This window comes from Epinephelus fuscoguttatus, linkage group LG4 (assembly GCF_011397635.1).
Source record: "Epinephelus fuscoguttatus linkage group LG4, E.fuscoguttatus.final_Chr_v1".
Taxonomy (NCBI): Eukaryota; Metazoa; Chordata; class Actinopteri; order Perciformes; family Serranidae; genus Epinephelus; species Epinephelus fuscoguttatus.
The window spans coordinates 27,785,548-27,800,705 of record NC_064755.1 but is presented as its reverse complement, the minus strand read 5'-3'; the positions used below and the strand labels follow the sequence as shown (position 1 = coordinate 27,800,705).

The following is a 15,158-nucleotide window of genomic DNA, read 5'->3' as shown; positions in this document are numbered from 1 at the left end:
CAGCATCAGTACCAGTCCACTCATTGAGGAGAAACAGAACACAGATCAAGCAGACTGACCTCCAATAGAGGGCATGTCATTGTGATTATGTGGTATGAAATGTGATTGATTAAAGGGAGGCAACCACTCATTAGGCAGACAGAGCTGTACGGCTGAGTGCCACTTCACTTGGCTGATTTCTTTTAGATTTGCATGCCTTTAAACTTAATTGATTTCTGATTCATCCTGTGCTTGTACAACCCAGGAACACAGGTCACCTATTTCAAGTTTAATGTTGGCCCCAACTTGTTTCAGCTCGCCATCGCACTGCTGTGAAACTTATTGGTCCACAGATGGCAGGATTTGGCATTGCAGCGGGCTCCACACAGCACATGCCTCTCTATATTATGTCATCAGCTTTGCTTAAATCCCCAGAAGGTGACTGTACCTAGGCAACTGGTCGATAACGTTATACCACACCAGGGAGGAAATGGTCTGTGCTGAAATGGGACAGTAGTACAGCATAGTCTTTGTATTGTTTGCTTCACTGGAACGTTGTGTTATATTTGATATTCCACTTTAAAGTAAATGGAGCATTGAATGACTCCTGGGTTCCAGCTGTGGATGAAGGTAGTTCTGCCTGCGCTGTGCCGTGCCCTCAGTCCTCTCTGCTGTAAATGGATCTTATTTCTATCCTGTGACGGTGTAGCGCAGCAGCCACAGAGCAGAGGAGACCTAGGATAAGTTGACAATATGTTGGACTTACGACCCTGTGAAGGCCACTATTAACTACATCCTCACACACAGCATGATGTGCTTCTATCTCAGCCTCATTTTTGTTTTATAAATGCACAACTATTGCTGCGTTTACACCGAGCATCCACAGTATCTGTAAGTGGAACCCATAAAAAAAAAGATCTTTGAAAACGCTGCTGACCCCGTTTTAGTTTGAAAATTTTGGGGTTGTGTTTTAGTGTGGTAGGCGAAACAAGAGGCTTGGAATCAATGACGCAGTCCCCCACATTCCCCGCAGTTGGATCTTATAAAGAGATCCACCGATGTGAAATTCTGGGCCGATATTGATGCTGAAGTTTAAAATAACGATTACAGATACCGATGGTGTTTTTTTCTTCTTTTTTTTTTTTTTGTTTTTATTTATTTCCCCTTTTGTGCCAGGGAAACATAGAAATCTTCATTATAAAAAATAACTGAACAATTTTAATGCCCTTCATTACACTACCTTTAAATGAGCACAAATTTAATCGTACACATATAGCAAACAACGTTTATAATAACCTTGAACATAAAAAACATAAAAAAATAACTGCTTTAAAAGCCTTTTTACCATATATAATATATTAGTTATTATTATTATTATTATTATTATTATTATTATTAGCAGTTAGTTCTGGCCACGGTCTGCTAACAGCTAACAACTAATGTTTAATAGCTCTCATCCTGCTCCTCAACATGGATTTGTTGTTCACATTGTAACATTGTCAGGTGAATAACAGGGTGGATGGTGAGTTTAAGGCATCTTTTCGTCCTGATGGCATCCCGGTGAAGATCTCTGTTCATTTCAAACATGTTTTCTCGTATCCCCAGGGGACAGGACGCTGTGAGTTTGGAGCCCTGCTTCTTAGCCTGCACAAAATTGATGTGGCACAACAGCAAAACATTGGCCACTGCTATCTGTGTGTGTGTTTTATTTGCTGATAGGCCGATGGCAGTCAGCAAGGCAAATATCGTCTGATAGCGATGTGCGTCCGATAAATTGGTGCATCCCTCGTCCTGTTAGTCACAATGTGTCAAGTCAAAACATAGATAAATCATCAAACCTTTTGTGATTTTATCATTCTTGCGTGGATACTTCTTTCCCATTGCCACGGCTTCCTCCAGCAATGGATAATGCTCCCGCCCGTTACCGCTCTAATACGTTGCTGTATTTACTTTGTAACGACTACCAATCTGTTTTCTGTTGCCTTGACCTACATAGTCGTGTTAATTTAAGTCCCCCCTCAGTGTTGGTCCAAGCAGAGAAATCTCTGGCCTTACTTTTCACCATCTCTGGAGAATTTTCTGGAACTGAGCAACAGACTGCTTAGTTAACAATCTGTTTACTGTTTACACTGGTACGTGCATGCCTAGTGTGCGTGAATGGTCGTGCAAAATGCGTTTTCAGGTGTCTTAGTATGGACGCACATTTATTCTAAAAAAAGAGCTAAAACGCACATGCGTAGAGATCATTTTCGTTTCAGCACATTTTAGGACTAACTATTAGTGTGGATGTGGCCTCAGTGGGCATGCTGTGCATGTCTTATTTTTCCTGCTTATCAGTATATCTTACCCTGGTTACGTCGGGCTGTGTGCTTGTGTTTGATGGCGGGGGTAACACAGAGTGGCATCAAGAAGTTAATTAAGCCCTTTTTTGTCTTCAGACCACTTACTTTTGGAAAAATGTCAGGCGCCCACTGATGTGTAAACACAGCTGCTTAATGTACAAAATAATAAAGTGTGACTGAGACAAACAGCAGTCATTTCTATGATGATAAACTTGTTATTGATGATGCTCTGCACTTTGACAAAGGATAAAAACTAGTAATCTTGTTCAAAATCTTTTTTCCCATATTAATATCTGTAGGTGCAATGTTCTCTATATGTGACTAACAACCATGAAGGCGTCGCAGCTATACAATCTGTTCTTGTTACAGTCTCCACTCCCTCACTTCCCTTGATCTCTTTATCTGTTATGTTCCATGGTAGCCCTATATTCCCTGAACACATGATTAGGATGCATGTACAGTATAATTTGCATTAACACGGTTACTTTCAAGTGAGTCCCCTTATTATAGATGCATACTGTATGTAGCGTACTTCACATTCATGTAGGCTGCACAAAATATCCTCGTTAGGTAAAAAGAAGTGCTCAATGGTTAATGCTCTTTTCACATCAAGCCACCACAAGCCAGGCCACGTCTAAAACTTTCATTTTTGATGTTTCCGAGTGTACTCTTTGACAGTGTCAGCTTTCATAAGAACAAATGTTTGCCTCAAGCTTCACGTGTCAGTTGCGAGTGGGCCCATGCCAGTTTTGGTTATGATTCATAGGTTAATAGACAAGACATTTTGGGTGAGTGTTGCTTTCGGTGTTTTAGCTTTGGCAACCAGTGCGATGGGTTTTATTTTAAAAGTCCTCATGTGCAGTCATCCTGAAGCCTCCCTCCTGCTTGGCTTTCTGTTATCTAAGCCCCCTGGAAAAACTGCGCATTGAATGCTATCGTCCCCTTCTGCTGCCTGCTAAGTCTGTTTCCTTATTGCTGTTTATAGATGCATCAGCATGAAATTTTTAGAATATATGCGCTGAGCCAATAACGTTTTTTTTACAAGCGACTTCACATTTTTTACTCAGCTTTCACAGCAAGTGCTCTTCTGTACTGTACTGATTGATTTGTTTGTTTTAATGTCTGTCTTTATTAGGGGTTTTTATAATTAGAGACAAAGGTGGTAACAACAAAACAAAATATACGGTCACATGGATGATAAACTGCCGCACTGTGGGGCTGAAGATTGTCAGCAGGGGCTCATGTTGTAGGTGTTGGGTGGGATTTTTGGATATCAGAGGTGGTGCAGCTAACATCTGTTTGAGCAGCAGCGGCTGTTTGGCATTCAGAAACCCTCTGCTTGCTCCTGTGAGCCCTGTGCTGTTTGATCCGTGACATAGTTGTGAGTGGAGTTGAGATTGGACCTGACCAGATTCACAGACTGATTTGGTCCCTGTTGGGCTTGTATCAACAACCTTCAGTATTTTGGTTGCATTAAGTGGGAGTCAGGAGTTCACAGTTGTTAGGAGGATGATAGTAATTATGCCAATCAGAAGAGAGGGAGGATGTGGAAATCAATAATTACAGAATTTTGACGAATTGTCAGCAATTTGGAAAATTATGATAAGAACATATTTGGATTTAAAGCTTTGACCAGTGACATTTAAGTGACAGATAGCGTTATATAAATTGTATGTCTGTGATTTCTTGCTTCTTGATACACACAAATATGCGGTTATAAAAAAAGGCGAAAAAAAAAGGCTGTTTTGACAGATGTTGTAAACGAATGATCGCCCGATGATTTATCAGCGGACGACCATTTTAATAGTGCACTTCTCTCTAATTATGGTGTGATGTGGGTAATATTGAGCGAGCATGTAGACTCTTGCTGTCTGCTAATTCACAGCAAACAAACACAGCTGGGTGTTGGAAGGCAGTGCACTGCCAACTGAGACAGGGAGAGTGGTAGTTTCACTCTGTCTCCTCTCATGTCTGGATTCTTCCAGAAAACCCTCAGCATCCCCCTGGGCAGTCCACCGCCAAGTCTTTACTCACTCATCTGCAGTCCCATAGCAAAAAAAATACCTGAATCAGCAAATAAACACATGAAAATTAGTAATTAAGTGTTGATAACTCATTAAAGATAGTTGGCACAATCTGACATCTCAGCATATTTCAGCCCTTTTTATCAATATACTGTAATTACTGTGTGAAGCTTTTTTTTTTATTGTATAAACTATTATTTTATGTACGATTTTCCAGTGTCTTGTGACTTTCTGCAGACTTTTTTGCTCTATAACGCCATCACCTGACTTACTCCTCTACTCCTGTCATAACGACTATTCCTATTCCTAGACTTTGTGTCCATGAATGCAAACATTTTTGGGGCCCTGGCTGAAACAACTGAAGCTGTCGTTCTTCTTGGTAGTACAGTGTCCTGGGAATGGAGTGCTGTGTCACTGTATTCTTTGGAATCATGTTTTTCTGCCCCGTTTCATCTGAAAACATTGGGGCTTATTACTTTTACTACAGCCAGCCACCAGGGGGTGTCGAGGTGTTATGGCTTCACTTTGGGCAGCTGTCATTTAGTCCATCTTTATTATGAAGTCCATGGTTACAACATAGAAGTAGCATATTAAAACGGAATTAACCTGAAGGCACAATCCATATATATATGTATATATATATATATATATATATATATATATATATATATATATATATATATATATATATATATATATGTATATGTATAGGTAGCCGCCGCAGTGATAAAACTGAAAACACAGGGTTACAACCTACTATTGATTGGAATCTAGGAAGTAATATTATATTATAACACAGTCTAAATTATTAAACCTCTCTGATGCTGCTGGAGATTTAATTGCATCATTAATGTTTGTAAGCACAATAGTAAAACTGATCAAGGCAGCTGAACGACTGTAAGAGAAGCTTTAAATTTGTTTGGCCAACAGTAATAGTTAACTTGTAATGCTAATAACTTTAACTAACGATTCATATTTCAAGATAAAGAAAAAGCCTTATTCTGTTGGCAGATTAAATATTGGCATTGCACATTTTAGATATGTAAGATTTGTACGTTATTATGTAGCATATATAATTCCTTTACGTTTCAACAACGCTGTGGTTAATATTGGTTATGTGTAGGCACAAACACCAAATGGTTATGGTTAGGAAAAGATCATGTTTTGACTTAAAATGCCTGGATTTGGTGGCCCAGTCCTGGCTGGAAATGACGCAGTGTCTAAAAGACAATGTTTTGTTGTGTGTTGGTCTCGAATGGTGGCAGTAATGCCAGTATTTTCTTCTGGCAACTGGGCTGGTGCTCCCTGTGTTGGGGGCCTCAGTACGATGCACCTGCTCATCGACTGCACTAGACTTCACAACACTCTCTGTTGGGGTTTGATTATTAAAAAGTGTTAGTGGATTGGAGGATTTGTTTGGTCCAAGTTAAGGCTTGCTGCGATGTGTCTCATAATTGGTTCATCATATCAGTTGGAGCTATTTTGAACTCATGGCTCAGAGCCAGACAGCACTGAATACTGTAATCGTGTGAAACCCTTTGTCAGTTAACAAAAAGACGGCTGGTTTAAATTAGACTTAAGTATTTTCAAGGGTATTTGAGTAGAGCATGAGGGGGGGAAATAGCTCACTCTTCCATTGGTATGCTTTAACCCTCATTTGGGCTATTAAGCTGATTTCCGTTATTGTTTCTTGTCTTCAGAGCTGCTGAGCTTTGTTATGTTCATCACTATGGATCCCTACAGTCTCTGCAACTCCCTTGAAGACAGAAGCAGCATGTTTGTTATCCACTCTCATGAATGAGCTGGAGGAGAGGTGGAGGAGATGGTTTTGAAGCTTGCGTGTGTGTATGGAAATGAGGATCGTGGGACTGGATTCCCGTCCATTTCTTGTTTTCACATCCAATCCACTCGGGACTTCCTGTCACTCATTGTTTCTCTCAGTTCACTCTCCGCACCTGTCTCTCCCTCACATCTCTTTGTCTCACATACCGTCCTGCACTGTCCTTATTTTCATCTCCTTCTGACTGACTCTGTTTATTTATTTTTTTAAGTCTGATTTCTATTTTCAGCTCTCACCCCTCTTTCCGTACCGGACTCTAGGCTAGCTCATCCTCTGTGTCTTCCCACCTTCCTGAAAATTTTACGATAGCATTGAATGATACATGAGTTTCCTTTGATAGCTTGTCCTCGCCTGACAGAGATTCAGATGGTTTTGCCTCTCCAGAAATTGCCGTACACGAATACTGTATTTATTGTAGTGTGCTTATGTAATGTATTTTTTTGTATTGGTCTTCCTCTTGGGCATGCATATGTGAAGCTTTAATGATGGATTGTATGCATCCTTGTGTTTTCAAAATGGTGTACAAAATATGAGGTCATTTTATGTATTCAGCTAGCATGTCAAGCCAATGAGAGCAGCTATTAAATGCCTGAGGCAGGCTATAGAGGATCATGAATGATCTTAATGCTGGCAGAGAACATGTGATGTGCTCAGTATATAGACTCCCATGATGGTTTATAAAGACACTGTTGATGTAGAAGTCAGTGTTTAAATTACAAACACACCTCTTGTATGCAGCTGTTTAACTAGTTGTTCCCATCAGATCTATGTTTATTCATTTGGTGACCTTTTATTTCAGGTTGGTGCTGATTATACAACAGATGAGCGGTTTTGTTTCCTCGTGTGTGATGGATATCATTTTTGCTACCGAGTGCCATTGTGGCTTTATCATTTTTGCTCAGCGGTGCTATTGTCAACTCTGGCTTTGTAACAGGTCCAACAATAATCCAAAGCCACAATATCCAAGGTGTGGACTGTAGTTTGAAATGATATCTATTATCCAGACCTTGTCGTGTCTACGTCACTGTGCCCTGCTAGGTTCTGATGCTCAGCATATAAGCCTTGGCTCAATTTGCATTTCTATAAGCTTCTGCTATTTATGAGCATTGCATGCATCATACATAGATCTGAGTCAATTCAGTCTCTTTTAGAAACTCGTATATACCCTCCGGCTGATTGCCTCTCTGGGATTTTTTTCTCCAGTGTTTCGTGCTCAGTGGGTTTGTGTTATAAAGAGAGGTTGAATATGGGCAGGTGTAAATGCTGGGCATATGCTGCCAAGCCTTATCGAATCTGTCTATATAGAGGAGACAGGTGGGCAGAAAATTTTTGCAAACACCTCTTGCACTTGGTGCCAAGGTGCTGATCGTTCTGCTTCTGGAGGGGAAGGTATCTTACACTGATTGTGTAATACTAATCATGGTGCTCATTGATCACTGATAGGGGTCTAGAATTTTGAATGAGCCTAAGGCCCTGTCTACATGTATACAGATATTTTTGAAAGCAGATTGTTTTCTCCCCTTAGTTTGAAAAAATTAATCTGTCCACACAACCTGAGTTTTACAAAATAGCTCCATCCAAACTAGAATGAAAAACAACTCCAAAAGCTTGCTGGTGTTCGCCGTCTTCAGCAGTTTCACCTCATCACAAAGGTAGTAAAGTGTATAGGCTTTCTTCTTCAAGACCCCTAACAATACTGGAGATCTCATCACCGTTGATTCCCTTTCGATATAATGACGGAGTAGGTCACTGAAAGATATGAGCAATGATCTAGACAGAAGTTTCCCCTCCACTCCTCATCAACAACAATCTCTATCTCAAAATTGTCCCACAATCTGCTGGTTCAACAGGGCCTGATCCCAAACCAGTGTTTCAGGTGGACTTTAAACTGCTGATGCCAAGGTGGAGTAAATAAAATTGCACGTTGCTGACACTTACGTTCATCCTTGAAGTGGTTGTCAATAGATCAAGCAGTGCTAACAAAATAAAACTGCTAGTCCACTATTGTTATTTTTTCTGGTGCATGCTCATTACATAGAGCGAAAACGGGCACGTGCGAATTGAGGAGATGACATCATCGTCTCCCAAACACTCCGTTTACATTCATACACAGACACTAAGTAATCAGAGTTCTGAAAAATCTACACCTTAGAGGGCATTTAAAACCAAAAATCTCTCTCTTTGTGCCCTAAAAAAAAACAGGACTTCACCCTTATTGGTGCCTTTAAGACCCAAACTGAGTGATCCTGACTGATACTGCCACAACGTGAGGCAATAACGAGACCCAATGCTTTATTCTTCTCAAAGACAAAGTAATCTGCTTGCTTTGGACAAACAACAAAGGTTTTTCTCACCAATTAAAACAAAACTGCCAATGACAATAAAATACACACCAGGCCAACAAAGCCCATTGGCACGAAACACATGCAGCTTACACTGGCCAATAAGCCATTACTTTCTAGGTTGCATTTTTAATGATAATGACACAACACAAACTGCAAATAGCACCATAACCCGTTGTAATAATAGATGATGTGCCTTAAGGGTCAGGCTTTACCAGGATCAACTTTGACTCTACCCAGAATTAACCTGATGAATGTGGCCGGTATTTGGTGTCTTTTGGCAAAACTGTTAGATGATTTAGACATTTAAAATTCACTCCATTTGTTTAACAGACCCCAAAGGTTTTTGTTGTATTCCTCACCATTCCCTACATTTTATTTCTTTTACAATTGAACTTTTTTGGTGCTATTTTTATATTGTGAAATTTATTTTCTACAACTGTAGTCCTCCATGTTTCACATCTGTTAGAACAAATCAATCATAATATAGAAACAGAATTATATACAGCGGGGGGTCTGTGGGGCTTTTATCTGGTCATTATGTTTTCACATTGCCAAAGCCTCCCCTGAATCACTGAAGATTATGAGAAGCTTCTCCTTAGCATGTTTTGCCTGGTTCCAGTTTGTTCAGAAGTTTAAATGTCTGATGTTGTGTCCATTGGTTTTTTGTTTCTGGTGGTTGGGGAAACAATGATGAATGGGGATGTCATCTTCCTACATCTACGTAGCTACATAATAAATAATAAACAGTGACAGAAAAATGGCAACAAAAGTGGGTACTTGATATTTCAAATGTGAAAAAAAGACATGAACATACAAACAAGCAGAAAGACAGAGAGAAAGTAGTATTTACAAATAATGAAAAGCATAATGTAAAGGCAATGGTCAATATAGTTACTTTGATTTAAATAACCGAAAAGGAGTGGGAGGAAGTAGACTTCCACTACTTAGACTGATGCATCTGCAAGTCCACTTACAGAAATAACAACTCTGGAATCAGAATATTTCTATGATCAGTATGAAAAATGTAAAATTTTTCACATCCTGTGCTTTCCGTGTCACCTCAAAATAACACTGGCAGGACACATGCATTACTCAGTACTTATGGCAAAATGAAACAAAATAACCACATCTACCAAACAGGGAAATAGGTGCCATGAATGAATATAGTACCTTAATAAAAAAACAAAATGGTATTTCAAACCGTTGTCACGTTGTCCGTAGTTTCCCTTTTACACATGTTGCACACAACAGGAGATTTTCCATGTCAGAAGTGTTCTCACCTACATGTAATACTCCGTTTGGTTTAAGTGAGGAGTGGTGCCTAGATAGAGCCTGCAGGAGGCAGGACATGATGCACATTACACCGCGGTCGTGTAGCCGGTTCATAATTTGGTCGTAAAACCACGTCTCTTGCTGCTCCTTGAATTTGTTTGACAGCATGGCGTCTGCTCTTATTGCGAGAAGTTTCCAAATCTTGTTGTCTCTCCACTTAGACCAGGGGTAGGCAGCCTGTTGCTCCTCATATGGCCCTCTCCAGTGGCTTCCTGTGGCTTTGGCAAAAAAATAATAAAAAAAAATGTGTAGCCTATACACAAAACAAAAAAAAGGTGTTTTTACATTTCATCAACTAAATGTGCGTCATACAGCCTATTGCCTTTTCATACAAGTTTTGTCTTAGCGATACCTTGTCTTGGATCTCCCTAGGCTAAGCTAGTGATGTACTTTGTATTGAGCTGGCAGGGTAAAGTCTGTTTAATGTGCAATCCCACTGATTCGGACATTTGTGTTCTCACGTACAGCTCCTCTGGGTAATGTAGATATTTTTGATTTGCAGTGCATGTGTGAAAAGGGCTTTAATTTGATCATCAGGCTGTTGTTAGCTTGCTAGGCTAATTAAGTACGTTGGCCATGTCATGTTGCCCTTCCCACTGAGCATTACATAAAAGAGGCATGGATGTAGACTGGCATACCCAGAGAGAGAAAAAAAATATTTAATGATACACCATATGTGGTAATAAGCCAACCAGAGCCTGACATCTTCATGACAAAACACACAAACCTGATATCTCATCAGTGTGGTTAGGGCCACATAGCAGAACGCTAGTGAGGTCTGGTAAGGCTTATCATAAAGGCTCATTACAAGAGAAAAGTGGAAGCAGGGAGGTTGCCCAGTCCAGGATCTCCTGTCTCAAGCTCCATGCTCAGCCCCCACGAAGCAAGCCTACTACAGGAAATTGCCCTTCAACTTAAAATCCAATTGTCCGAGCCAAGCCACAGTGGCAGCTCCGCGTGTTTTCCTCCCACTCATTTTCTGGGCCGGAGAATCCTCGCCTATCCTTGATGTGTATCAGTGCATCACTTTCAGGGAGGCATGTGTGGTATTTGGGGGGGCAGCGCCGCTTTAGACTGATCCCCTCCCTGTCCCACTTGTGGCAAAGTGTCAATAGAGATTACTCGCATTGTGACACGTGTGAAACACCTTTAACTGTAATGAGCTTTTCCAGTAGAATGCACCCAGCAGACCTCACTTTTCGAAGCCTTCAAATTGCCATTATTTCCATGGTTACAGCAGGTCATGCTCTAGCTATTTGAAATCAGGCTGGTGCGGGACTTTCTAGAGGCTTCTCTCCAGTACCCAGCGGATTACCTTAAAGAGGCAATTGCCATGTAAATTTCAGGGTGGTGCGAATGATAATCATAGTCAGAAATGGCTCTCCACAGCAGATTTGATTTGACTTTGATGAGTGTAATCAGGAGACCATCAGGTAAAGGACTGATGGCACAGTGTTCCTGAGATAATGGGCGAGGCATTTACACTTGAAATTAGTATAGCAAAAACACAGCTTCAGAGGACAAATCTAAGCTAACCTTTTGTTTCTCTGCTTTCTCTGTCATCTCCTCCCTCTGCTTGGCTCAAGGGGAAGAGGAATAAGCCAGGAGTGGAAACAGCAGACACTCCAGACTCGGCACGTGGGCGAGGGGAGAAGAAAGCCATCAAGTAAGCGCCTGGTAACTGGTTGGGGTAGAATAATCTGGTGATAATGAACTCCATTTGGTTCATCTTTGTGTCCCGTGATGTATGCCACACAAACAAGGCAGAAAATGAGGCCTGTTGTTTTTATCTTGAAGGGCACAATCGCTACAAGAGCATGTTCGGGTAGACATTAAATGAAAGGTTAGTGATTTAATCAGTATAGATTAAATCTGCATTATCTTACCTGTGAGGCTTTTGGCTGGACGAGCCTGCTCCTGCACTTATCTTATGGGTTGTAAGATAGGTCTCCCTTAAGTGCAGGCCTTTAGCCACGCCTCTGCATGGCTTAAAATGGTGCAGGTTTAAGTAAATGGAGCGGGGCTTGAGCGCTCCTTGTTAAATCGTTGGAGTTTAAATGTTTGGGAGGATTTTGATTTAACACTTCTTGCAGGGCTCAAACTAAGATTAAGGTATTTTCTGTTCTTGATGAAACAAGGCTAGAGGTCAATACTGGAAAATGTCAGCTTTGTAATGCTAAGTACAATACTTTATTCCACAAAATGCCTCTATTAACCTGCTTCTCTTCTATAGCCTGCTGCTGTCTGAGCTATTTTTGAATGTCTTGTGTTTACTTTTTAATTTCTGTGTGGACGGTTTTGAGCACTAAAGATTGACTATGTGAATGTATTCTGACTTGAGTCCCTCGGTCTCTTAATTTTTGCATTTTCTTTCTCACTGGCTCCAGCAGCATTGGTGTGCTCAGTTGGTCATTTCAGCTTCAAACTCCTTCTCTTTGTGCACTGCCTTTCTCTCCTGCGCTGTCCCTGTGCTACAGCTCTGACCACTGCTGTGTGACTTGTATGACATCAGTGATTCTGCTCACCTTTTCCTCCTCTACTTTGACTGTCTGTGATTTATCTCTCTGCCTTGTGTCCCATGCGTTCATGCGCTCTCACCGCTCACGCCGAGGATGGGGGCCAGACTTCTTAATGTTTACTCAAGTGTGTTTCATCAGTGGTGCCATGCTAGATGAACAGAATGTTATCACATGCTGTATGTATTCATCAGATTATGACTTCCTCTTTTCTTGCTTCTCCCTCTCTATCTCTCTGTGTCTTTGCTACAGCACATTGCTTTATGAAAAGCTTTTGTGAATGCCTTTCCCCCCCAGGCTGCCCCCTTGTTTTTTTATTTTTAAATCAGACCACTATGGTGATCTGTCAACCTCAGGTGGAAAAATAGACATTAATCTGGGCCTGCTTTGTTTCAAACTCCCATTCAGTGCGGCTGTAAGACCAACCCTCTTCCTCAAACCAAGCCAACGCATCAAAGCAGGAGCACCTGTTGCGTATGGTTGGCTGGTGCCGAGGCTGTCCATAGTTGTGTTGCTCTGACCTGTCTCTCTCTTTGGCCGCAGTGATCTAGACAGAGACTTTTGGAATAACAATGACAGCAGCACAGTGCAGCAGAGGTGGAGCTCCTATCCGCCCAAGGAGTTCGTACTAAACATTTCTCCCTATGCCCCATATGGAGATCCTCGCCTCACACTCAAGTGAGTCTTGGTCCAAGGTTGGTAAGAGACTTCCCCCTGAGCAGGGCTGTAACGAGGCAGGGGCAGTGCCACTCTTCCCTTTCCCTGGCCCTCTCTTTTCCTTTAAGGGCGGTCCTCACAAAGAACGATAACCAGCGTGACTGTTCCCACTGATGAAAGATAACATTCTGTAAACAGTAGCTCCAAACACGTGCTGCATGCGCCAGCTCTAGAAAATGGATATTGATGACCTATTACTGCTGTAGGCTACATCTCCTCAGCTCCATTAATACTAAAAAACACTTAACACTAACCTGAGGGTGAGCCCGAGCATCATTAGAAAGAAAGAGTGTTTATCAAACAGGGGTACGTTTTTTTTAATACTCAATGGGTACATTTACATGCACACTAATATTCCACCATGATTCTGAATATGACAGCATTCTGATATACAGCATATTCCGTTTGGATTTTCTGAATTAGGTGTTATTAGGAATGTAGTATTTTCCAATTAAGATATGTGGAATTATTCTGGTTTTAATAGCACTGTTTTGACATTTGCAATATGCGTCTCAGCTTGGGTTCTTCCCTACTAATTTGCGACACATGGCTTCTTGCATGTTAACAGTAAGCTCTGTGTGTTGTCACGGATATGTTGTACATAAACGGACTCGCCAAAAGTTTGCAAAGCTGCAGATGCATGCCCAAAAGAACAGCCAACATTTCTGGTCGGAAGAGGAAACACACCTACTTGTTAACATGAAAGACTTGGATATCAACAGGTTTTTGGACAAATATTGCAACACATAACTTTTCAAGAAGGTAGTTGAAGGAATAAAAGAGGGAAGCTGGAAGCTTTGTTCACAAGGTCCAACAACCCGCCACCGTTAAGAAAACTTTGAAAAAAAAAAACTATTTTGATGCAAAGAAGCAAAATGACAAGCAGCTCCAGCCGTTCCACTTCTCTGAATTGTGACGTGATAAACGACATGTTAGGGCACGTTAATCATAGTATGCACAGCTGCATGTAAACAGGAGTATTAATGGAATATTCATTCATTTTATTAGCCATGTAAACAGCTTAGTAGGAATGTTGTCTTTCTCAGAATAAGAGCAAAAAAGATGAATATTTTGTGCATGTAAACATAGTGAATGATGAATCTCTCTGCAATGTTATCTGCTGTGACGAAAGTGAAGCCCTGAAAGTTTGAATGAATTTTGATTGGCTGTCAGTCTTTCTATCGTTCATCAAATCCCTCTGAAAGTGATCCCAACAATACTGTTTGCTACTGACGTTGCGGTTATAGTAGTGGTATGAATTCTTCCATCCATTTGAGTTAGAAATAGTATTAAAACTATATATTTATAGTTGTTGTTCTTGGTGTGGACGGCCCTTAAGTCCCTTCCTTGCATTCCTCCTCTCTCCCCTCCCACATCTTCCCCTCTTCTACTCGCGCAGCCACCACCACTAGCCAGGCATCAAATTGGACCATAAGATTTGGATGTTATAATGCCTGACAGCTTATTAAATCCACCTAGTTTCGTAATCTCGATTATTTTTACCCTCCTGAAGACAAAAATTTTCTCATGAGTAACCGGGGATGTTTAGCCTAAGGGCTTGTGGAAAAAGCCAATTCTATAAATGTCATAGTGTGGCAATATACACAAACTGCACATTTCTAGACTTATTATTGTTGTATAATACGATTTCCATCAACAATAGTAATAACGACAACAATAACAACCCACCCAATGTTAGACCACTGGAGGGCACAAATGGTTACTAATGATTAGTCATAATCTGCTCAGAAAATGCGAGTGTGGAAAATGTCATACATGCACATTACAGCATCCCCGCGACTGCCATTCAACTATTACTGCAGCGTCAAAGCAGCACAGCCCTGTAACCTCCCCGGGCTAATTTCTGCCGCTACTGCTCACATCCCGTCACCTTCTAATGAACACACAGGCGCATGTTCAGATGCCCCCCCACTCCCTACAGCCCTGCCGGTCCCACCAACTCCTGACATCTAACCTCTCACCTCTCTCCCATGGGGCTGTAACCATGGAGACGGACAACCCTCGTAGCTTTCCTCTCCAAAAAGATGTGTATACTTTAACCC

General features: G+C 41.1%; 1 protein-coding gene across 2 annotated transcripts in view; it reads left to right on the top strand.

Moving 5' to 3' along the window:
* Positions 1 to 15,158, top strand: part of syt7a (synaptotagmin VIIa) — a 112,688-nt gene that overhangs the window by 49,514 nt on the left and 48,016 nt on the right. Inside the window, exons 3-4 of one of the 2 annotated variants that reach the window (XM_049573586.1) lie at positions 11,449 to 11,528; positions 12,922 to 13,056. In XM_049573586.1, coding sequence (XP_049429543.1) covers positions 11,449 to 11,528; positions 12,922 to 13,056 — 215 coding nt within the window. The remainder of the gene's footprint in view (positions 1 to 11,448; positions 11,529 to 12,921; positions 13,057 to 15,158) is intronic. The other variant, XM_049573587.1, reaches the window with a different exon arrangement.